Source organism: Canis aureus, chromosome 4 (genome assembly GCF_053574225.1).
Source record: "Canis aureus isolate CA01 chromosome 4, VMU_Caureus_v.1.0, whole genome shotgun sequence".
Classification (NCBI taxonomy): Eukaryota; Metazoa; Chordata; class Mammalia; order Carnivora; family Canidae; genus Canis; species Canis aureus.
In genome coordinates, this window is record NC_135614.1 from 41,062,799 (window position 1) to 41,087,158 (window position 24,360).

A 24,360-nucleotide genomic window follows, 5' to 3' on the forward strand; every position below is an offset into this window, starting at 1 on the left:
AGACCCCGGAGCGGCTCGAGGGCCGGGAGCCGGGCCCGCAGCCGCCGCGGCTCATCCATCAGCCGGACGAAGAGCAGAGGCGCGCTCTCCGCCCTCTGTTTGCTTTCTCGCCAATTATTGCCGCGCCGCAGCCCCTTTGTTGATACAGTAGTCCGAAAAAGTGCTAATGTTCATTTATCAGGGGGCCCGCCGGGGACTCCCACGAGTTGCGATTCTTCCCAAAATATAAACACGGGGCGAGCGTCCCAGACAGAAACCCCCATCTGTTTCCCCGGCGCGGGCGGAGAGCGAGGCGTTGTTGAAGATAAAGCCGCGGATAACGCCGCCTGTCTCCGATGGACGTCTCCCCGGCGCATTAATGACATTCCCGGTGATAGTTCCAGCTTATCTTTCAATTAATCATATATACCTTTTGCGGCGGGCCGTGCTGATTGCAGGAAAGAGGGGCCGGCTCGAGCCGTGCCGATCGCTTTCTCAATTAATAATATTTTATGCGCGGAGAATGCGCTCAAGTCTTCTGGAATTTGGCTCATCTTAATGCCCCCAATTCTTTAAAAGGCAAGGAAATAGATGGACAGATTTTCGATCTCTGCTCTCTGCCTCCGTCTCTCTCTCTCTCTCTCTCTCTCTGCTTTTCTCTAGGCTGAAGGCTGTTTGTTTGTCCTGCTGGTTTGGCCAAAGTACGGCTTAGAGAGGCGGCCAGGTTGGGTCAGCCGCCCTTGGGAAGGAAGATGTGTCCCTGGTGAGGCTGGAGAATCAAGTTTCCTACCTCCCCACCCCCAAGCACTGCAACTTCTATTTAAAGAAAACAAAAAGTTTTACTCACTCAGAAAGTGAGGACTGCAAATAAGAGTTCGCAATTGCTCTTGGACATTTCTCTGTGGAGACCGGCGTCCCTAGCCCCAATTTCAATTTTGCCCGGATTTCCTCCCTCCCGCAATGCTTAGGCCTGTCTTAGAGTCAAGGGGAAATATTACCGGATTCACCGAAGGTATAGGGAGTGAAGAAGTCACTTCGTCCGAATAGGGAGGTTTTCTTTCCTCCCCTTTTCATGACACCTGACCCACAGGTCTGTCAGCCCTGGGAACCATAGCCGAAAATAAGTGATAAATCTTAACTGCCTTGTTTTGCAGAGGAAATGTCAATTTTTTTCCTTCTTCCTCTAGAGCCGTATCTCTTAAACACAAGAAAGAAAGAAAGAAAGAAAGAAAGAAAGAACCCTAAAAACAGTGATTCCGGATGCAGCCTCGATGTCCCCCCATTAAACGGTAATATTTCAGGCGTCCGCTCACACTAATCTTTCAAACTGTCATCGCAAGCCGCCCGACCAGCCCATTCACTTAACAGCGCTCCCAGGACCCTCGCTCGGAGCTCTTATGAATGAGACATTTAATTGAATCGGATGTGGCTCGTTTCCAGACGTCACCGCCTAGGCGATAGGCATTCTTTCCCACTCCCCCCAAAATCTTCAAAGGCGAGCTAGGCCCCCAAGCTAGGTTAGCCGAGGGCAATAACTAACATTGTCCAAAAGCGTGGCGAGGAAGCGCGGGAGAGGCCGCCGATCTGCAGGTCTGTCAAGGGGGAACCCGAGTTGGGGGGTTGGAGGCGGAGGGATGAGGAGGGTTCCTGGGGCTGGCGAGCTCCACCCCCCCACATCCCGCCACACTTACACACACATCTGAAAAAGCCCTCTCTCCGCAGACTCAGCTATCAATTCCAGAACCGCGCGTAGACTCTGGCTGGGGGAACCGATGCTGGGTTCCGCCGCGAAGGCCCAGGCCGGGCTCCCGGCAGTCCGGGCCCGAGTGCTCCGGGCCTCGCCGAGGGCGCGCGGTGGCCCACTGGCCTTCCCCGCGGTCCGGAGAGCGTGGGCGTGATGAGCGGCGTAAAGGTCCCAGTGTTAGGCCTGTGCTTACTCGGATCGCACCCTTCCCCGCGGCACTGCCCGAGGGCTCACCGTGCCGCTTGAGCACCCAAAGGTCCATGTTCAGGACAGACGCCACCTTGTCCCTTTGTGTGTTTCCTCGGCGCTCAGAGCGGTGGCCTTGGCTTGCCTTTGCCCCGCGCGCCTTTCTTCTACCCTAGCGCTTCTTCCCTACTCCCCAACTCGCCCTCAGAGCCGAGCCCTCCAAGTCTCCGTCCTTCGCAAGCCCCCGCGCCCCGCCGGCTCCTGGCCGACACAAGCCTGCGCCGCGGCCTGGGAAAATCGACGCTTCCCCCCACAAGCCTGCCGACCCCAGGGGTAGAGTAAGGCAGGGACTTTACCCAGGGGGGCATTCTGCCTGCTGGATCCTGAAACTACACAAAATAGAGCGCCCCTCCGCAGTGTCCTGGGGGAGGCCATGGCCCAAGCTTTCATCAGATCTCCCAAGGGATCCAGAGGGATGAGGTGGACCAGCACAGTCTCTGACCCAATAGCTTGTGCTCCTGAAACATTGGCAGATTTGTCTAATAGGAGGTCCCTCCTTTACTAATCATGGGGCTAAAAATTAACATTCCCTCTGCCTTGCCCTTCCGCCTTGCACCTGGACCCACCGCTCACTGTGCAGCGGGATTCCCTACTCCCGGCTGGCCCAGAGACCTCTGAGAAATCCTGGCCCCTATGAGCTCTGGGGAGCCCCACCAGCCTGAGAGCTAAACCTGGGCAGGGCCTGAAGTTCTAGGGCCACAGACGTTTGGAGGCCTTGCTACTAGGCAAAAAGGGCAGGGGAAAGTGAGAGGCAGGAATGGTAGGTTCCAGAAAAGGAGAAACGAGGCGGCTGGAAGCTAGGATACTCTAGAAAACAGATCTCTTGTAAGAAGCTGAGCTTATTGGGTGGGATTCTGGATCTGTTTCATTATTAAGGGGAGGGTCACTTCTCTGAGAGGAGATTGATCGTCATTGACGCCCCCTGGAGTTGTGTGTATGTGTATATAACTTGTACTACTATAGAAGGTGGCCACCCACCACCCCATAACCACCCACCTTGTGGCCAGGGTCTGGGCTGCTGGTGAAGGGGGAACTACTGGGGCATGACTACCCCTGTAAGTCAAGCCAAACGGAACCCTCAAATTTTCCAGAATCTCCCCATCCTATCATCACCCCAGAGCAAACCTCCTGCAGGCTGCTCTTCTTTTACAAACTCTTTCCAAGCAGACACACTCTGCATAAAAAAAGCCTCCAAGATTTCTGTAAATGACTCCCCTCCCCCGCACCCCCACCAAGTCTTCACTCTTCCATTCTGTTTTAGGTGATGGGGAACATTTCTTCAAATCCCAGATCCACCCAGCCCAGCCCAGAGGCCAGCCAGATCTGAAGAATCAGGTCCTTTCCCAGGTAAGTGCCTCGATGGGGTTTTCAGGCTAGTACTACGGAGAAATGTCAGGCTGCGGGAGCAACAGGAGAGCCTTCCAAATGCCTCGCGGCCCCTTTAAAAAGCTGAGCAGGATTTTTTTTTTTTTTTTTTTGAGCCGTATGACTATATTAGGTGACACGAAACTGCTCATCGCTCCTGTCATCGGGGCCCCTGGCCCAATGGCAAGCTGAGTCCCCCTCCTCTGGCCTGGTCCCGCCTCTGCTGCCCCTGGTGCTCCGCACTACCTGCCGCCGGGCCACAACCCGAGCTGGAAGGCGGGTGCTCGGGCGGGCGGCGGGCACCATGCGGGGAGGCTGCCAAAGGCCGTGGGCAGCGCTGCTCTCTGCCGCCCACCTGGCGCTGTGAGACGCGCACTGCCACCATGTTCCCCAGCCCTGCGCTCACGCCCACGCCGTTCTCGGTCAAAGACATCCTGAACCTGGAGCAGCAGCAGCGCAGCCTGGCTGCCGGGGAGCTCTCGGCGCGCCTGGAGGCCACGCTGGCGCCCGCCTCCTGCATGCTGGCCGCCTTCAAGCCCGAGGCCTACGCGGGGCCTGAGGCCGCTGCGCCCGCCCTCCCCGAGCTACGCGCCGAGCTGGGCCCCGCGCCCTCGCCTGCCAAGTGTGCGCCTGCATTTCCAGGCGCCCCTGCCTTCTATCCGCGGGCCTATGGCGACCCCGACACCGCCAAGGACCCTCGAGCTGATAAGAAAGGTGAGGAGCAAGCACAAGCCTTTTCTCCCTCCTGGGGTCGCTTTTGTGTCCCCAACCGCCGCCGAGAAATTGTGGCCTGGGCGGAGGAGACGCGAGTGCCTGGGCGGTGGGCAGAACACAGGGGGATGGGAGTGTGAGAAGCGAGGTCGTCGCCAGGGCTCCTGAGCCCCGCGTCCAATCGGAGGTTTAGAGGAAATGCTGGACTGAGATGATCAGAAACAAGAGACAAAAGAAATACAGATATAGATAGATAGATAGATAGATAGATAGATAGATAGATAGATAGATAGATATTTGGCCTAACAAAGCCCCAGGAGGCAGCAGCCTTGCTGAAGTTAGCGATCTTGTGGTAGAAAGAGAGATTCTCCATATCAGGGTTTTGGGTTGTTTTGTTTTTGTTTTTGTTTTTGATTTAAGGGTCTTTTTCAGGATCTGCCGAAAGCGCCTAAACAGAAGTTAAAATGCCGCACAGCGGACAGGGTTTTGCTTACAAAGGGAGAAGGGTCCAGGACCTTCTATGGCCCACCCGTAGCCCGGGTATCTGGGGCTTTTCCTCCTTGTACCAGGACAGTGGAATCTTTGGGCACAAAGGCCTTGATTCAAAAGTGAGATACTGCGGACTCTCAAGAATCTAGTTAGCAGCTTTGTTTTTCCGGCCCAGCTTCCCGACGCTACTGGGACTGAGGGGCTCTCTCCTGCTGGAAAAAAAGTTAGAAAATGCTGCGCGACTCAAGGCGAGAGGCAATGAAGAAGGAGACCGTGGAAGGTGGCGGGGTCGCCGCGCAAAGCAGCGGGAGTTTGGGGAGAGGGGAGAGGCGGGCGGGGCGGCAGGAAGGGGCGCGTGGCCGGGATCTGCGCGATTCCGAGGTGGCTGGGGGCGCCGAGCTAAGGGCCGCGGGGAACCCAGGAGGGCTCTTTCTGGCCTAGAGAGGTTTGTCCAGAAGACGGAAGGCCCCGGGACGGCCGCCGGAGGGTCAATTCCGCTGGCCGCTACCGATTCGAATCCAGCTGGAGCAGGCGGGCAGGGCGGGATCCCAGGCGGCCTCCTGGGAGCTGGACAGACCCCATGGCGGCTGCGCGGGCGTGTTCCATCAGCAAACCAACAGCTCTTCCCCTTCTGTTTCTTCTGGGTTCCATAATTTTGAGACAGTGTGACTGCCCCTGTGGTGAGGCCTTGGTCTCAAACCCGGGCGCCTCGGTGGCTCCGTCGCGTAAGCGTGTGCCTTGAGCTCAGGTCCTAATCCCAGGGTCCTCGCACTGAGCCCCACGTCAGGCTCCCCGCTCAGCGGAGAGTCTGGTGCTCCCTCTGTCTTTCGTTCGTTTTCTCTCAAATAAATAAAATCTTAAAAATTAATTAATTAATTCCCAAACCACTGCAGCCCTCATCTAATTCACCCCCGGGGCAGCATCTGGCTTTACCTTCTTTTCAGCCTGAAGTCTTAAGTCACCGTCCGTCTCCCTCACCAGAAGGTGAACTCCCGAGCGAGGGCAGGGACCCCTCCGGCTGACGCTCCCCAGTGCCCTGGGCCGCCTGGCACGTAGTAAGCTGCAGCAAACGCTCACGGGCCGCGGGTCGGTCCCAGCTGTCCGCGGCGCCCAGTGCCCTGGGTGGCGCGAGCCGCAGCCAAGCTGGGCGCTCCAGGCAGCACGCGGTGGCACCCACCAGGGCGGATTCCCCGGCAGGCGCCCCGCGGAGCGGGCCGCTCTGGCCTGACCCGGCGCCCCTCTGCCCCTCTGTTTCCCCGCAGAGCTGTGCTCACTGCAGAAGGCGGTGGAGCTGGAGAAGCCGGAGGCCGACGGCGCGGAGCGACCCAGGGCGCGACGGCGGAGGAAGCCGCGCGTGCTCTTCTCGCAGGCGCAGGTCTACGAGCTGGAGCGGCGCTTCAAGCAGCAGCGGTATCTGTCGGCCCCTGAGCGCGACCAGCTGGCCAGCGTGCTGAAGCTCACGTCCACGCAGGTCAAGATCTGGTTCCAGAACCGGCGCTACAAGTGCAAGCGGCAGCGGCAGGACCAGACTCTGGAGCTGGTGGGACTGCCCCCGCCGCCGCCGCCCGCCCGCAGGATCGCGGTACCGGTGCTGGTGCGCGACGGCAAGCCCTGCCTGGGGGACTCGGCGCCCTACGCGCCCGCCTACGGCGTGGGCCTCAACGCCTACGGCTATAACGCCTACCCCGCCTATCCGGGTTACGGGAGCGCGGCCTGCAGCCCTGGCTACAGCTGCGCCGCCGCTTACCCAGCCGGTCCGCCCCCGGCGCAGGCGGCTACGGCCGCCACCAACAACAACTTCGTGAACTTTGGCGTCGGGGACTTGAACGCGGTGCAGAGCCCCGGGATTCCGCAGGGCAACTCGGGAGTGTCCACGTTGCACGGTATCCGAGCCTGGTAGGAAAGGGCCCTAGGACCTGGGGCGCCCCGACCGATCCCAGCTCTAGAGAGGGACACTGAGTCTCGGGGGAGGGAGGACCCCGACGTGTCTCCACGTCCCTTGGATTTCACATTCACTCCCGCAGGGGCCTCAGAGCTCTTTTCGCCCCGTGCGCCTTTGTCCCCAAGCGCGGGAGAGTTTGTGGCCGCGTTTACAGAGCTTGCGGCGAATGATCCCGCAGCCTGGTGCCTTAGCCATCGCCCCCAGAGTGGCCTCCAAACGCCCACGGGCACCCCCAACCGGCTGAACCTGGGCCAGTTGGGACTGGGAGCCCGGGTGCACCTTTCGTCGAGCCTGGGCCCGGCGCCCGGGCCCTTGCCGCCTTGCCGCCGCCCACCCAGCCCACCCACCCGTATTTATGTTTTTACCTGTTGCTGTAAGAAATGGGAATTCCCTTCTCATTAAAGAGAGTGCGCTGATCCCGCATGTGTGCTTCTTTCAGCTTCCGGCGCTTCCAAATTGAATTTTAGAAAGTAGAGCCCGCCTGCCAGCTGATCTTGTGTTGAAGGTTCAGGCATTCACTGAACAAATGGATAATAATAAACTTGTCCGGGGTCCTTTATTAGATACTTCCTGGCATTGTCTCTGGTAATCTTCAATCACTCCCAAAAAAAGATGTCCTGTTTTAAAATTTAGCAGACTGAGGCCTGGCGAGGTTTAATGACAACTTGTCTCTGAGCAAACAGCCAATAGTGGTGGATAAAAGGTTCCGTTTCAGGTCTTACCTCACAGACAGAGGACACTTGCCCAGAGCCACCAACTTTACTTCCTTGAAAACTACAGCCTGGCCTGTCAGGCACAGTTGAGGTGCTGGGCATTAAATGGAGAACAAAGGGACCTGAGTCCTCTGCAACTGGAACGCATCATAATTCATCCTGCTTCAAAGACCATCTTACTCCATATTACAGATGGAAAAACCTAGAACCAGAGCTCTTATCAAACTTCCCTAAACTCCCCAGCCCAGCTAGGTTAGAGGGCCTGGGGTCCCATGGCCGCAGCCTCACCAGCTGGTGGACTCCGCCGAGAGGTGTCCTGCCAACTGTGCCTCCATCTGTGGCTTGGCCACAAGAATTCACATGGTCAGGGGACCTCCCGCCCAAACCCTACGGCTGTCCTCTCCTCTCCGCATTTAACAAATTTTGCCGTTGTCTTGATCAATGAATGCTACTGTTCAGGTTTTACAGATGAGAAAACAGGCTAGGGAAATTAAGCTAAAAACCGGCTTGCTGTGAGACTTGCTCTCTGCACACACACCCCACCCCCATCTGTAAAATGAGGATAACAAGAATAACTTGGTCTGACCCCAGGTCCCACCAGTACACGGTGGCTCAGACCTGACCTCCAGCTCCACTATCCCCAGTCTCCAGGGCCAGGAGGAATTAATTGTGCTTCTTTAAAAAGGGTGAAAGTGGGAGGGAGTCAGAGCTTTAGGCTTGTGTGGAATATAGATTTTTCTGAGATTTTCCCCAGGAAGGGCTAGGCTGGCTCGTGGGGCTTAAGCCATTTGGCCTAGAGCTCCTGATCGTAGCCAAAACAATGCTTGTGGCTTTCAGAGACCAAAGGCGACTTAATGTGCTCTAATAGATGGGAAGAGTCACCTAGCCAGGCCTGGTGCAACTAGGAGCCCTCCTGCTGCCACCCCTGGCCCAGGCAGCTCAGCCAGGGCTTGTCTTGTTTCTGGGTAAGTGCTGCCCCCAGGCTCGCCACAGGTTCTCATGAGGTTCCAAAAGCTACTGCTTGCCAGAACGGAGCAAGGTGCTGATTTGGTTGCCACCAGGAGGATGGGGTCGACCCTGGCAGGGCTACGTACTGGGCTCTGTGAAGGAGGGGAGAAGGCTGAGCTCAGGGCTTGGGTCTGGGCCGCAGGATTTATTTCCTCTGCTGCAAGGTCCAAGCTAGCTGGCCAGCGCCCTAGGGAGGAAGATGTGTTGAGTTCAGTCCCAGCATTCCTTGTTCCAGGCCTAGGTCCCTGAATCTAGCCTTTACCTCCAGCTCATTTGATGCTGTCTATCCCTCTCGGTGATGCACGCCTTGGTCCCATTCTCACAGAGGGGCACACTGAAGCTCCAGCAGGCAACCAGACGGCACTCTTGGCACATCCCTGGCTTGCAGGTGGCCTAACTCACACACCCTTGGAAATTCTTCTACCTGGAGCTCACCCCTGTTCTCACTGTTAATCAGATCAGTGGATTAGCCCACGACCCCCTGGGGTCCTGCACATCCTTTGGACTTTTTCATCTTACACACGTCTGTGGTGACATTAAAAAAAAATATTTCTTTCACTTAACATTATATCGCAAGGATTTTTCTTTTAAAAAATTATTTATTTTAAGTAAACTCTACCCCAACATGGGGCTTTAATTCACAACCCAACATCAAGAGCCGCTCAGTGCAGACTGAGCCAGCCTGGCACTCCCTCTCCAGGATTTTTCTATAATGACTCTCTCTCTGTCATGTCCCTTCTGGGACCAGCTGAGTGACCCCAATGTCTTTCACAAATGGGTAAAAATGGCTGGCTGGCACAGGGCTTACCAAGTGTGGGGAGTCCAGGCGAAATGCTTTATAGGAGTTCTCTAATCCATCTTAATTTGCAAACCATGAAACTGAGGACCCCAGGTTATGGTAATGGTCAAGGTCATTCCCCTAGCGTGCAGCTGGGAAACCCTTCAGGCTTTCCTAAATGGCACAGCGGGTGGTGTGCCACACTGTGTTGCTCTCTCTGTCGGGAAGATGCAGTGGGGCCTGCTTCTGGGCATGGCACAGAGCCTACCCCACTCTCTCATCAGTAGGATGAGGTGTAAGGCTTCATATTTAGGCTTCATGATGAGGCAAATTACAGTGCGAGAGCTCTGGGAAGCAGCACGGACTGCTTTGGCTTGGCCGAGGGTGTCGATCCGGGAGCCAGTAGGTGGGGGGACTGCAGGGTCAGAAGTATCCTAAACTAACAACACCCTCATTTACACAGCGATCTATTCCCAGGTTAAATCGGTAGTGGTGGTTTTCCAATTGTTACATAACTCACGCACTCAGTGAGAACAAGTGCGGCTTCCTCCGAGGTGTCAAAGTGTGCAGAGATGGGGTGGTGCAGGCTGGCTCCGCGTTCCCGGACCGCCAGGGGGAGTGCAGTTATATTTAATTAAAAAAAAAAATCAAACAACGACCCCGTGGTTAAAAAACAATGAAAGATACACCATGATACTAAGTAGAAAAAAAGGCCAGCTTCTCGGGCTGGGGTGGAGTGGTTCCCGCAGCCAGGCGCCCGCCCTGCGCAGGCTGGCAGAGGAGAGACCCGGCTGCGTGTCCCCCCATCGTCCCCCCCCAAACAGAGGCCAGGACACCTCATTCCTCCTGATCAGGCCCGACTCTGGCCCGGATGTGCTCTTGCCTCCTTGCATTATTCCCAGCCAGCAGATAAAGCTGTTGCCAAATCAGAATAGCTCCCATCTTCTTATTTTGTATAGATACACGGTAAATCTATTTACCTATTTATCTATTTATCTATTTGTATAGATAAACGCCATGTTGTGTATCTCAATACCTGTGTTTAAAAGAACTCACAGAGCACTCAGGGCTCGCTGCCAACTGACACCTTGTGCTCCTTGGCAAGCGCACCCTTCCTGGGCAGTGCCCCTGCCTCCTCTGGGACCCGGGCCTGCGCAGCTGTGCAGGAGGCTTAGTCCCCAGGTCTTGCCTACTTGCCCCTTACACTGGGCTCCTAGAAAGGGGGCCTATGGCTTGGATTTCATTTATTTAACACTACTAGAGTTTACCCTGTGCCAGGCACTGTTCTGAGCTCTTTACAGAGTGAACCCATCTAATCCTCTTTCACACCTCTGAATTCTACTGAGGAAATAGATGAAGAATCAGTCTTAGGTTCAACAGAGGAGTAAATCCCCCAAGATCACACAGCTGATCAATGCCAGAGCTTGGTTAAAATCCTAGGCAGGCTGGCTCTAAAGCCTGAGTGCTCAGCACCATCTCATCCCCAGTTCCAAGAGAAGGCACCAAGAAATGTTTGCCAATTGTTTAAAGAGTACAGTAATAATATTTGCTAACAATTCTTTGAAGGCTTTTCTGTGCCAGGCACATAATTATTCTTCACTTTGGGTAGAAGAGGAAACAGGCACAGAGAGATATGACCCCACCCAAAATCTCACAGTGAGGGGAGGCATAGCAGCTGGGGTTCCAGGGGGACAATGTGCCCCCCTACACACACCCTGCTGCACTCTCCTGCATCTCAGGAGACTTTACGGCAGAACAGGGTGGAAAATGAGCACCCCTCACAGGCTGGTCACCCAGAACCACCACAGGCTCCCTATCCTGCTCCAACCCACAGCTGCACGGGATAACAACTTAGATTATTGCCTAACATCTGTTCGCGATTGCTTTGTGCCAAGCCTAGGGCTAAGTGCTAAACCTGCAAATCTCATTCTGTTGTTTCCCAAGGAGGAAATTGAAACCCAAAGAAGTTAAGGACATTGCCTATCTAAGGCCACTCTGGTAGCGCAGACTAGGGGAGCCTGTGCTTGAATCAGATGATGCCTGTAGAGCCCTGGCCTTGAACCATTCTCAGCAGTTCTCCAACTTGCCTAAAGGCACAAATTGCTGAAGGCTGGCCAAACCCAAATCCCTGCCTGCCTGAACTCCTCCATTGAATTGGACTCCCAGGGACTGGGCCTAGAAAACTGCATTTTATAACCAGGTGATTCTCATCATCCAGCAAGTTGCAGAACCACAACTCACAGAGGCCCCAGACCATTCAGACTCTGGCTCTTGAGGGTCTGGGAGAAACTGGAGTCAGGTTTCCTCTCTTTGGCCCCACTCTTCCATCTCAGGGTCTCGGTGTGTTTGCTGTGAGACAGTGGCTACCGCACAAGCCAGGCAGTTCTGGGGACCCTGGGAGCAGGGAAGAGGGCAGAAAGGGGTAAAACCAAGGCAGTAGAGGTTGAGAGAGGTACTTGGTCTTGGCACAGACCACAAAGCCATCCCTGTGGGGTACACAACCCAATGCCTGCCAGTACTGCAACAGGAGAGAAGAGAAACATGCGAGGACTATTCAGAAACAGTCCGTCTGTTCTGTCCAGATTCTAAGTTCCACACTGAGGTCCCAAAGGAAGGGGAATCAGGGGAAACCAGCCTCCATAGGGGTTTAGAGTGTGCCAGGCTTTCCGCCAACTCTCAGTCTGCATGAGGCCACTGAAGCCCCACAATTAATTGAGCATCATGGGCTCGATTTTACAGATGAAGAAAGTGAGAACTTTAAAGGGTTTTATGAGTTGCCCTGTTCCAATAGTGAGGAAGTAGCCGAGTTCTAACACCAAACCCTTTTCTTTTCAGTATACTCTCAACTATTTCCACCTCATCCAAACTCCAGCTTACAGAAATCTCAATTGCAGCATTGACAGGCAATAGCTCTACCCCACCCCAAACTGGTTTCCTCTGTCCTCAACTTTTTAGGGGAGGTCTTTTTTTTTTTTTAAGATTTTATTTATTCGTGAGAGACACACACACACAGAGAGAGAGAGAGAGAGGCAGAGACACAGGCAGAGGGAGAAGCAGAGAGAGAGAGAGAGAGAGAGAGAGAGAGGCAGAGACACAGGCAGAGGGAGAAGCAGGCTCCACACAGGGAGCCCTACATAAGGCTAGATCCCCGGTCTCCAAGATCAGGCCCTGGACTGAAGGCGGCGCTAAACCACTGAGCCACTGGGGCTGCCCCTAGGGGAGGTCTTTTTTAAAAACTTCTATGTGGAAAGGAATTAGGATAGTCAATGAATGCGACAGTTATCACTTATTATTGTTCCTCTGTGGCCCTTCATAAATCCTTGTGCATAAATAGGTAAGCCTATCTTGCTGATGACCTTAGTTTAGCTCTCTTCTTACAAATAAAAAAGAATAGTTCCCTCTTTTCTCCAACACCAGGCAAACTGTGATGCTCAGTGTCCTCACTGGTGGTTGATTTATTTCCATGATCCAGATTTCTTAGCCACCTAGCTAAGTATCTCAAGAGCCATTTGGAAAGATTTGAAGCTTAAAACATGTAAATAGAGAAATGACAGTTTAAAAGGTCCCTAAGTATTATATAGATTCAATGTAATCCCAATCAAAATGCTAGTGCTGTGTATGTGTACAGTATAGCTTGACAAACTGACTTGAAAACTCACATGGAACTGTAAAGAAAAGCCAAGATACTCTTCAATAAGGAAAACAAGATAGGGAGGTTCTTTCCCTGCAACAGGGCTTTTAAAGCTATGGTAGTTAACCCAGTGTGGTATTGGCACGAGGGCAGACAAATAAACTAATGAGACAGAACAGACCCCCTAGAATCAGATCTGTACATAGATGATCCATAACACAGTTATTTTTGAAGATCAGCGAGAAAAGGGTAGACTTTTCTATAAGATAGTGTTTCATTAGACAAAAAAAAACAAAAAAAAACAAATGAAATTAGAGTCCTACCTTAGACCATTTACAAAAATTAAATCAGGGTTAATGTGAAAAGCAAACCTATATAACATTTAGAAGACAATGTAGGAAAATATTTTATACCTTATAGTAGGAAAAGGTTACTTAAATATAACACCAAAAAAACCCCATAAACTCAAAGGAAAAGATTGTCTACATTAGATATTTGCAAGCATGTAGCCAACAAAACATGAGTATGCAGAATATATAACGAAATCCTAAAATTCCTCCGCAATACTGTACTCCAGGCCTCTCTGGCTTCCTTGCTTTTTGTTACACACAAAAAGCTGGCACATGCTCTGGCCTCAGAGTCCTTACATTGGCTGTTCTCTTTGTGTGGAATGACATTCTCCCAGATATTTTCCTGGCTAATGCCTCACCTCTTTTAAGTCTTTACTCAAATGTCTGTATCATGTATATGATATATATCTGTATACTCTATCTAAAATTGTACCCCCATACACATAATTGTGGCAGTCCCTATTTTTCCTTTTAACCCTTGTCACTATTTATTTATAACAAATATATTATATATAATATTTATTATATTATTTAAAATATTTATTTATTTATTTATTTATTTATTTATTTATTTTAGTTATTTGACGGAGAGAGAGTGCACATGTGCGCACACGAGCAGGGAGAGTGACAGGCAGACGGAGAGGAAGAAGCAGGCTTCCCACTGAGCAGTGAGCCTGACATGGGGCCTGATCACAAGATCCTGGGATCACAATCTGACCTGAAGGTAGATGCCTAACCAACTGAGCCGCCACCCAGGCGTCCCTCCTTATCACCTTTTAATGTACTGTTTTGTTCAGTGATGTATCCCAAACATGTAGAAGAGTGGCACTTGTAGATGATTAATAAAATGTGATAAATGAATGAATGAAGACAAATTATCCAAAAGGGAAGAGTAGACAAGAGAAATGAACAAGAATTTCATGGAGGAGGTAGTACAAATGGCCTCAAAATATATAAATACGATTGATCTATTCATTAATTAGAAAAACAAAAAGTCGTGATGAATAACTATAATTCACCCACCAGACTGGCAAAAATTAGCCACAAGTACCAGAAATTGGGAGAGTAAGCATCAACGAGAATTATTCCTGTGCAAGAGGTGTGACTTCCTCTAGAAAGCCATTAGGAGAGAGTTTGGCACAACTTAGTAAAGTTGACTATGAGCCCACCCTAGATCCAGTAATTCTATTTCTAGGCACATATCCCAGGGATAGTCTTATATATGTGCACCTGGAGACATACATAATTATGCAAAGAAGTTCAAAATAGCCTTGTGTGTAATAATATGGACTAGAAACAACCCAAATACTTATCAACAGTTGGATAGACAAATAAAATGTAGGAGATTGGCACAAGGGAATATTATACAACAGTGAAAATGAAAGTGTGAAAATATCATACTTATCAACATGAATCAATCTCAAAGATGAATCAATGCTCAAAGGTGAGCAAAAGAAGGAAGTCACTGAAGAATAGAGATAATGAGATCCATTTACATAATGGTGAAAATGGGTGAAACAAATGATGTATTAGTTAGGATATATACCTAGATGTCAAAACTATAAAGGAAAGCAAGTGTGAGGCATCTACAAAACTCAGTTGGCTGAGCCTCTGACTCTTAGTTCCAGCTCAAGTTGTGATCTCATGGATTGGGGGATAGAGCCTGTTCCAGCAGGGTCAAGCCTGCTGCATCAGGTTCTGCCCTCAGCAGGGAGTCTGCTTGAAGATTCTCTCCCTCCGCTTCTGCTGCCTGCTTGCATGCATACATGGGGCGCTCTCTCTTTCTCTCTCTCTCTCTCTCTCAAATAAATAAATAAATCTAAAAAAGAAAGAAAAGCAAGTGAATGACTAACTCAAAATTCAGATAGTGGTTGCCTCTGGGGGAGAGAAAGAGGAATGCAAATGGTGGGAGCTTTCAGTGGGGGCTTGTGAAGTATTCTTGGTCTGGGTGATTTTATTATTCTTTAATCTATACATATATATGCTCTTTATTTTTATTTTACTATTATTTAACTTTTCAGTTGAGATATGGCTTACAGGAAAACATAAATCTTAAATGGTAAACTAAATTTTGCAAATTATAATATCTTTTGTGTGTGTATGTAAATAACATAATATATTTGACAATTTTAAAGTGCACCCCCAAAATCAATCATGGTGTTCTTGAACTTCAGGACTTAGCCTTAGAATAAGGAGGCTCCACCCAAGATATACTTCCAAGAGAAAGAAAGCAAGATGAAAACTGTGCTTCCAGGAGGATCTTGAGTCTGTAAAAAAAACAACATATACTTATTACTTTACATGGTATACTGTTACATATATTATTTTATATTATCTAGTGATCATTGTTTTCCAGTTGTTGAATGTTATTTAGTCTGCTGTTCACTTAGCCCCTTAGAATTGTATGCCCATTCATGCCTCCAGACAATTCTGTGAAATGGATCCAGGTACTATTTCAACTGAGGAGACAGAGATGAAGTGAATCAAGCAAGTCACTCAGCTTATAGGCTGAAACCCTCCCCACTCCATTACAACAGATGGGGGTGTGCGGTGGGGGGAAGTGGGGAGGGAAGGGAACACACCACTATGTGCCTGGCCAGGGGTAACCTTAAATTTTATACCAGGAAGGCTTCCTGAGGACCTCAAATAATTCAAATCCGGTTTGCAATAGGATTAAATGGAAAGTACAATTCATGTATCAAGTCTTGCACTTAAGGGAAATGATTATTTTTGGTACTACTCCAAAAGCATGTGACTCAAATTTATATCCAATGTAAGATATAGACTCTGATTTTTCTATATTCCAAGTCTACTGCAGTGAGCATCAGAAACAAAATCAAAGTTGAAAAATGTAAATAGACACCAGTATGTGGAGGCCCTTTCACCAAAAGGACTGGAAACTGTGAAAGATCAAGACCAGACAGAAAAACCACAGCACCATCCCTCCCAGAAATGACGGTGCTTTGGCTCACTGTCTCCATTGTTACAGCAGAAGTTCCATGAGGGTAGGGAAGTTGGAATTCTCAGTGTCTGGAACAGCTTCTGGTATAACTGGACTACATATTGACCACTAAGTACTTTTACATTCATTCTCAGTTTCCTCAACTTGACCATCATGCTGAGCTGCCCAGATCCCTCTCCTTATAGGGATTCGGATTCAGCCCCATTTCCAAGATGAGGCCCGGGAAATCAGGCTGATCCCAGTATTCCAGCAGCACTGCTCATGGTCTGTGCTGAAACCTGAGGAAGATTTGGGGGTGCGAGTCCTACTTCCAAGGACTTCAGCCTTAATTCTCCTGGAGTCAGGAGATAGATGCTCAGCCTTGGGAAGAGGAAGTGAGAGGTATCTGTGTTTCAGAAGACTAGTTCAAACAATCAAAAAAATCCCACGACACTGTACCAGGGCCCTCTTCATTAAGTATTCATTATCCCAATCACTTTCATAAGAAATCATAAGTCCTCAGAAAATAAAAATAATGACTAATGAACAAACCACTTGAAAAAGTAGGCCTCATTTGAGGCATCTGGTTGCCTTTGTTGGTAGAACATGTGATTCTTGATCTCAGGGCTCTGTGTTCAAGCCCCACACTGGGTGTAGAAACTAATTAAAAATAAAATCTTAAAAAAAAAAAGTAGGCCTGATTTAAACAGCATTTCCACATCTAGGTACATACTCTAGAGAAACTCTTGTAAATGTGTAGTGTACCAGGAGAATCACAGCCATCCTGTCAAGGTCTTTGTCCCAAGCAGCTTTCAGAAGCAGTCCGTCAGCACTGGGCAACTTTTTAAGGCTATTCAATCATAAAAAGAAACAATAAATAACACAAAAGATGTAGGATTTCAATTTTAGAATGCTCAAAGGACTTGAATAGACATTCCTCCAAAGAAGGCATACAAATGGCCAAAAACCGTAAGAAAAGATGCTCAATTTCATCAGTCATTAGGGAAATGCAAATCAAAATCACAATGAGACACAATTTCACACCCATTAAAATGCCTACTATGAAAAGAACAGAAAATAACAAGTGTTGGTAAGGGTGTGGAGAAATATGGCAATGTAAAATGGCACAGCACGTATGGAAAACAGTAGGACAATTCTTCAAAACCTGAAACAGGAATATCCATTTGATGTATAATTCTACATCAGGATATACACCCAAAAGAAGTAAAAGCAAAGACTCAAACAGTTGTACACCAGTGTTCATAGCAGCATTATTCACAGTAGCTAAGAGAAGCAACCTCAGTGTCTATTGATAAAGGAATGAACAAAATGATCTATACATACAATGAAATATTATTAAGCATTAAAAAGGAAGGGAGTATTGGTGCATGCTACAATGTGAACGAACCTTGAAAACATTATGCTAAGTGAAATAAGCTGGACACAAAAGGACAGATATTGTATGGTTCCATGCATATGAGGACCTAGAGTCATCAGATTTATAGAGATAGAAAATAGAGTGGTGGTGGCCAAGGGCGGGGCAGGGGGGGAGGAATGGGGAGTTCGTGTTTAATGGAACAGAGTTTTAGTTTGGGAATATGAAAAGTTCTGGAGATGGATAATAGTGATGGTTGCACAGCAATGTGAACATACTTGAAGACACTAAACTATACATTTAAAAATAGTTAAAATGGGGCACCTGGTAGCTCCATCAGAAGCGTCTGCTGCCTTCAGCTCAGGTCATGATCTCAGGGTCATGGGATCAAGCCCCATGTCAGGCTCCCTGCTCAGTGGGGAGTCTGCTTCTCCCTCTTCCTTTGCCGTTCCCCTTGCTCTTGCTCTCTCTCTCTCAATTAAATAAAAAAAGTCCCAAAAGTTAAAAAAAAAAAGAAAAGTTGCCAGCTTTCTGAAAGCTGAGGAAAGTATTGCAGTGTTGTTCCATTTCCACCCAAGAGCGTTGGTGGTATAGTGGTGAGCATAGCTGCCCTCCATTTCCACCCAAGAAAACAGGTAGATGAAGGCCTGGCAGGGTATGCCCAATTCATCACAGAGAGAGAAAATCAAGGAATGACTTGAGAAATAGTAAAAATTCACTATACCAGCAGTTCTCATTTTGGTCCCAGGAACACTTTACACTTCTTTTTTTTAAGATTTTATTTATTTATTCATAAGTAAATATGAAAGAGGAAGGCAGGACATAGGCAGAGGGAGAAGCAGGCTCCATGCAGGGAGCCTGATGTGGGACTCGATCCCAGATCCCAGGATCACGCCCTGAGCCGAAGGCAGATGTGCCCAACCTCTGAGCCACCCAGGCGTCCCAACACTTTACACTTCTTAAAAATTATTGAAGACCCCAAAGAACTTTAGTTTGGGTTGGTTATATTTATTGATATTTATCATATTAGAAATTAAGAGTGATAATTTTTAAAAATACTTTTTAATTCATTTAATTATTGCAATAAGCTCATATGGAGTTTGAGATACAAGACAAGGAAAACCAAAGAAAGATGTAAATATGTGGGCAAATACAAGCAAACACTGAATGTAAGGTGTGGGGTTATGACAAAGGAGGGGATAGAATCACATACCAGACAACTGTAACTTTTCCATCAGGAGCAGTGAAATGGATTTAAGGAGTGTGAAGCCCCAGAAAAAGGGTGGAGTTTTGGACAATTGGAGAGTTTTCCAACAATGTTATATTTCTTGACCTGGGTGGCAGTTACATGGGTAGTGCTTTACTATGACAAGTAAAACTGCACATAAGTTATTTATGCCTCATTATGTCTGTTATAGCGACTCATTTTTTAAATATTTAGAAAAATTTCACAAATCATGAAAGGATAGATGGTAACAAACTACATCTTTGCAGAGAGACCTGATGTAAAAACAAGCAAATACATGGGATTCTTTTTTTGTTTTTTGTTTTTCCCTCTTTACATACATGGCAGATTTTGGACTCGCTGTTCTGCACCTTGCGTTTTTTACTGAATAATTTTTGGAGATTGCCCCAATCAATAAAGACCTTATTCTTAGTATTATAACTACATATTGTCTCATTGCATGGATGTACCATTTATTTAGTTACTTATTGATGGATACTTAGATTGTTTCCAGCTTTTTGGTCTTGCAAATGATGCTACAGTGAATAACTTTATTAATATGCCATTTTGTATGATTATATCTATCAGAGATTTTTAATGATGACATTTGCCACCATGCCTCAAGATCTTTTCTTTTCTTTAAAAGATTTATTTGAAAAGAGAGAGAGAGAGTGCACGTGAGCGGGGCAAGGGGCAGAAGGAAAGGGAGAGAATCTCAGGCAGACTCCCGCCAAACACAGAGCTGGAAACTGGACTCCAGCTCACAACCCTGAGATCACGAGTCAGATGCTTAACCAACTGAGCCATCCAGGTGCCCCAAGATCTTTTCTTTTTTATTCTGGCAACTGCTATATTAACACAAAATGTTTCTTGATCGTGTGTTTTAATATGGTTTTTCAAGTTACAACCACAGAAGGCATGTTTCATAATTACAGCTGCATTTGAAGGGTTTTTAATTTCTGTAATATCTTTTATCATTTAGCTGCAGTTACAAGAAATGAAATGGTATTGGCTTAAGGTTCTATGGTAGCAGATGACAGAAACCAGCTCTGGCTAAATAAACCCAAGGGAGGACTTCACTGAACAGATCTTAGAGCAGCTCATCAAATCTATGAAGGAGGATCCAAACAGCAAGGTCTAGGAGATGCAGAACCAGTGCAAACTGAAAGCCTGCCTGGAGGAATAGTCCATAGCACAGCCCTGCTCTATAGAGGGCATTATTAAAAAGCCACTTAGCCCCAGTGACCGCAGCCTGCAAAAGCTCCATCTGAGCTCTGGTGAGTACCTGGGAGAGCAGCTGACAGGCCTAGGTAGGTCTGATTTCTCTCCCTGGATCAATAACTGGACCAGGGGCAATTCAGGGACCACCCTGGGTACTACAGCTGTTCACAGAGAAGGGGGTAGCACGAGCCAGTCAGCCCCGTCAACCAGCGCCTATCACCAAGTGGAGCATGGAATCCTCAAAGGGCCACTGGGGTGGCCAAGGAGTGCCTGGCAAGGACGTTATTCTTTCTTAATAAAATGAAAGTGCCAACATCCAAAACACTGACAATACCGAATGTTGGTGAGGATGTGGAGCAAAAAGAACTCATTCATTGCTGGCAGGAATGCAAAATGGTGCAGCGACTTTGGAATAGTGTGGCAGTTTCTTACAAAACCAAGCATACTCATTATACTATCCGTGGCTTTGGTATTTACCCAAAGAACTGGAACATTTATGTCCACATAAAAACAGGCACACAGATATTTATAGCAGCTTTATTCTTTTTTTTTTTTTTTAGATTTTGTTTATTTATTCATGAGAGACACAGACAGAGAGACAGGCAGAGACACAGACAGAGGGAGAAGCAGGCTCCTCACAGGGAACCCGATGCGGGACTCAATCAGGATCCGGGATCACGACCTGAGCCTCGAGCGGGTGCCCAACCGCTGAGCCACCCAGGCATCCCAGCAGCTTTATTCCTAATTGCTAAAACTTGAAAGCAACCAAGATGTCCTTCAGTAGGTGAATGGATAAATAAACTGTAATCTCCCCAGACAATGGAATATGATTCATCCCTAAAAAGAAATAAGCCAACAAGCCATAAAAAGACATGGAGGACCTTAAATGCATATTACTAAGCAAAAGAAGTCAATCAGAAAAGGCTACACACTATATGATTCCAACTCTATGACATTCTGGAAAAGGTAAAACTAGGGAGACATTAAAGATCAGTGGTTGCCAGGGGTTTAGGAAAGGGAGGGATGATTTGGTGGAGCACAGAGGATTTTTAGGGCAGTGAAACTCTTCTGTATGATACTATAATGCTGGAGACATGTCATCATACATTTGTCCAATCCCATATAATGTACATCAAGATTGAACCCTAATATAAACTATGGTCTTTGAGTGATCGTGATATGTCAGTGTCAGTTCATCAGTTGTAACAAATGTCCCACTCTGGTGCCATATCTTGATAGTAGGAGAGGCTATACATGTGTGTAGGGACAGGGGATATTTGGGAACTTTCTGTACCTTCTACTCAATTTTGCTGTGAAACTAAAACTGCTCTAAAAAGCAAAATCGCTGTTTTTAAAAATGTTCACTATAAAATTAAAACATTTTTATCGCAGTAAATTTAGAAGATGCTAGAGAGATAAAAATGACCCATGATGCCACCCAGAGAGAACCAGGCAACATCATTTTTCCCCGGGCAGCCCCAGTGGCTCAGCGGTTTGGCGCCGCCTGCAGCCTGGGGTGTGATCCTGGAGACCCAGGATTGAGTCCCACATCGGACTCCCTGCATGGAGCCTGCTTCTCCCTCTGCCTATGTCTCTGCCTCTCTCTGTGTCTCTATGAATAAATAAATAAAATCTTAAAAAAAAAAAAAACCACATCATTTTTCCCTTCCAATGATTGTCCTACGCATGTTTCTGTCTTAACTTTAGGGTTTTTTGTTTTGTTTTGTTTTGTTTTTTAAGAAAAAAACAAAGCAAAACAGGCATGTCCCTTCCCCTAACAGTACACCAGGAATGTTTTTGCGAGTCTGGATCCAGCATTCCTGATTTCAAATCCCAGTTTCTGCCACTTACAGCCATATCACCTTGGGCAGCTTACTTAACTTCTCTGTGCCTTATTTTCCTCAAGAGTGCAACAGGATAATAATAGTGCCTATGTCTTCAGCTGTGGGGAGCATCAAATTGGTTGTTTACATAAAGCATATAGAGGGGCACCTGGGTGGCTCAGTGGTTGAGCATCTGCCTTGGGCTCAGGTCGTGATCCTGGGGTCCTGGGATCGAGTCCTGCATCAGGCTCCCCCCAAGGATCCTGCTTCTCCCTCTGCCTGTGTCTCTGTGTCTTTCATGAATGAATAAATAAATAAATAAAATCTTTTAAAAAGTAAGGCACATAGAACCGTATCTGGTGTGTAATATGTGTTCATATCACCATCTTTCCATAATATTCAATATTCTTGCACAACAGAAAGATACTGCTTTTATTGGCTGCAGTAAATAATTTTGGTGTTCAGATACAGCATAATTTAACTAGCCTCCTAATTTAAAGATATGTAGGGTCCTTTTGTTTCTCTCATAACTAACCCTGTGATGAACATCTTTATAGATATATTGAGGGAGAACCGCTAGACACAGTTTTAAGACTTGGGCCTGTGTGATGCCAAGTTGCCCTGGAGAGTGTGGCACCAGTTCAATGATGCTTCCCCAGGAATGGGGGAGACTCCTGGCCTCCACCAGGTGTTACTGCATGTGTATCCAGTTTCATCTCATCCACCTCCCAGGCAGCAAATGGCATCTCAGTGTTTTCAACTCACCTTTGCAGCCCGTAGAGGCATCCCTTGACCTGATGCTGGGGAGCACCTTCCCTCTGCTACAGGCAAGCTGGTCAAAGCCTAACCCTACTCTGCCTTTTAGATCCAGACCTGAGCCCCATTAAGTTTCTTCCAGAAGACAGATACCAAAGATAATCCTCTCTCACTCTCTACCCTACTGGTGTGCTCTTGCCACCATTCCCATTTTGATTACCCCGTCATCTGTTTTGATAACTAATGTGATCTTTATCATGAGTTCTGCCTCCATTGTTTCCTCTCTGCTCTGATGAAAGCTCCCAACAGGGCATCCTCACCTGCACTGGGCGCCCACGGTCTCCATGTGCTGGACGGGGAGGCCTCTCCTGATTCTTCCCACCCTCACTGGGCTGTAGCAGGTGATGGGCTGGGGGCCTCTCTGACTTTTCACAAACTCCCTCCAGGTAGGTGTTGCTGTTTCTTTTTCTTAATTAATTAATTAATTAATTAATTAGTTTTAGTAATCTCCACACCCAACGTGAGGCTCAAACTCAAGACCCTCAAGATCTCGAGATCGAGAGTTGCATGCTCTTTTGACTGAGCTAGCTAGGCACTCCATGGTTTGTTTAGTTTGTGTGTGTGTGTGTGTGTGTGTGTGTGTGTGTGTGTGTGTGTGTGTGTGATAAAATATACATAAGAATATGTATACCATTTTTAGGTGTATGATTCAATGGTGCTAAGCATACCTGCAATGTCATACAACCATCACCACAATGCATTTTAAGAGCCTTTCATCATCAAAAACAGGAACTCTGTACCCACTGAGCAATGACTCTCTATTCACACTTACCCTGGCCCCTGGTAGCCTCTATTCTACTTTTCTCTATGAATTTGCCCCCTCTACACACCTTAAATAAGTGAAATCAGACAGCATTTGTCTTTTTGTGTCTGGTTTATTTCACTTAGCATAAGGTTTGCAAAGTTCATCCATGTTGTAGCAGGTGTCAGAATGTTATGCCTTTCTGTGACTGAATAGGATCCCACTGAGTGTCTACATGACATTTTGTTTTCCCACTCATCTGTCAATGGACACTTGGGTTGTTTCCACCTTTCGGCTATTGTGAATAATACAGCCATGAACATGACTATACAGGTGTTTGTTTGAACCTCTGCTTTCAATACTTTTGGGTATATACCTAGGAGTGTAATTGCTGGATCATCTGGTAATTCTGTGTTGAGGATGTTGTTGCCATTTTACAGGTAAGAGAACCAAGTCTCAAAAAGGTAGAAGGACTGGCTCTATTCTGGAGTAAGTATAACCTAGGCCTATCTCACTCTGAAACCCATGCTGTTTCCGGCACACTCTGTTGCTTCAGAGGTGAGAGGAGGAGCGGAGCTGAGACGTGAACAGATTTGGGGGCACACATCAGAAGGTCCAGTTGGAAAAAAACAAAAACAAAACAAAAAAAGAAGGTCCAGTTGGGTGACCCTCTAAACTGTATCTCACATCTGTTCACTTTTTTTTAATTTTTAAAGATTTTATTTATTTATTTATTCATGAGAGACACACAGAGAGAAGCAGAGACATAGGCAGAGGGAGAAGCAGGCTCCCTGTGGGGAGCCCCATGTGGGACTTGATCCCAGGACCCCAGGATCACAACCTAAGCCAAAGGCAGATGCTCAATCACTGAGCCACCCAGGCATCCCCACTTTTTTCTTTTTTTAAAAAAGATTTTATTTCCTTATTTGAGAGAAAGAGAGATAGAAGACAAGCAGGAGGAGAACAGAGGCAGAGGGAAAAGCAGGCTCCCCGCTGAGCATGGAGCATGATCCCAGGACCCAGGGATCATGACCTGAGGTGAAGGCAGACTTTTAACTGAGCCAACCAGGCGCCCTTGCTCACTTTTTTCCATTTCTACTGACACTACCATGGGCTAAGTAACTGTCCGGTGCCACTGGGATTTTAGCCACAGGCTCCAGTCTCCCTGTTCCCTTCTGCCTCCCTCTAGTGAGTGGAATCCTGCAAAGACACAAATCACATCACTCCCCTAATTCAAAGCCTTCAATGACTTCTCTTTAAA

General features: G+C 47.9%; 2 protein-coding genes across 4 annotated transcripts in view; one reads left to right on the forward strand and one right to left on the reverse strand.

Moving 5' to 3' along the window:
• Nucleotides 1–1,180: 1,180 nt before the first annotated feature.
• NKX2-5 (NK2 homeobox 5) lies at nucleotides 1,181–6,892 on the forward strand. Its single transcript, XM_077895509.1, has 4 exons — nucleotides 1,181–1,268; nucleotides 3,231–3,316; nucleotides 3,451–4,048; nucleotides 5,797–6,892. The coding sequence occupies exons 3-4, from the start codon at nucleotides 3,718–3,720 to the stop codon at nucleotides 6,432–6,434; spliced, it is 969 nt and encodes a 322-aa protein (XP_077751635.1). The 5' UTR covers nucleotides 1,181–1,268; nucleotides 3,231–3,316; nucleotides 3,451–3,717; the 3' UTR covers nucleotides 6,435–6,892.
• Nucleotides 6,893–7,007: 115 nt separating this feature from the next.
• BNIP1 (BCL2 interacting protein 1) overlaps nucleotides 7,008–24,360 on the reverse strand; it is a 55,254-nt gene continuing 37,901 nt past the window's right edge. The window contains exons 6-8 of one of the 3 annotated variants that reach the window (XR_013378097.1): nucleotides 11,217–15,223; nucleotides 9,496–9,562; nucleotides 7,008–8,384 (exon numbers count right to left, since the gene is read on the reverse strand). Coding sequence is in view for 1 of the 3 variants with exons in the window: in XM_077895513.1 (XP_077751639.1) it covers nucleotides 20,467–20,555 (89 nt within the window). In the remaining 2 variants the exon portion in view is untranslated. Of the gene's footprint in view, nucleotides 8,385–9,495; nucleotides 15,224–20,321; nucleotides 20,556–24,360 lie in introns of those variants that run through there. The other 2 variants (XR_013378096.1, XM_077895513.1) reach the window with 2 other exon arrangements.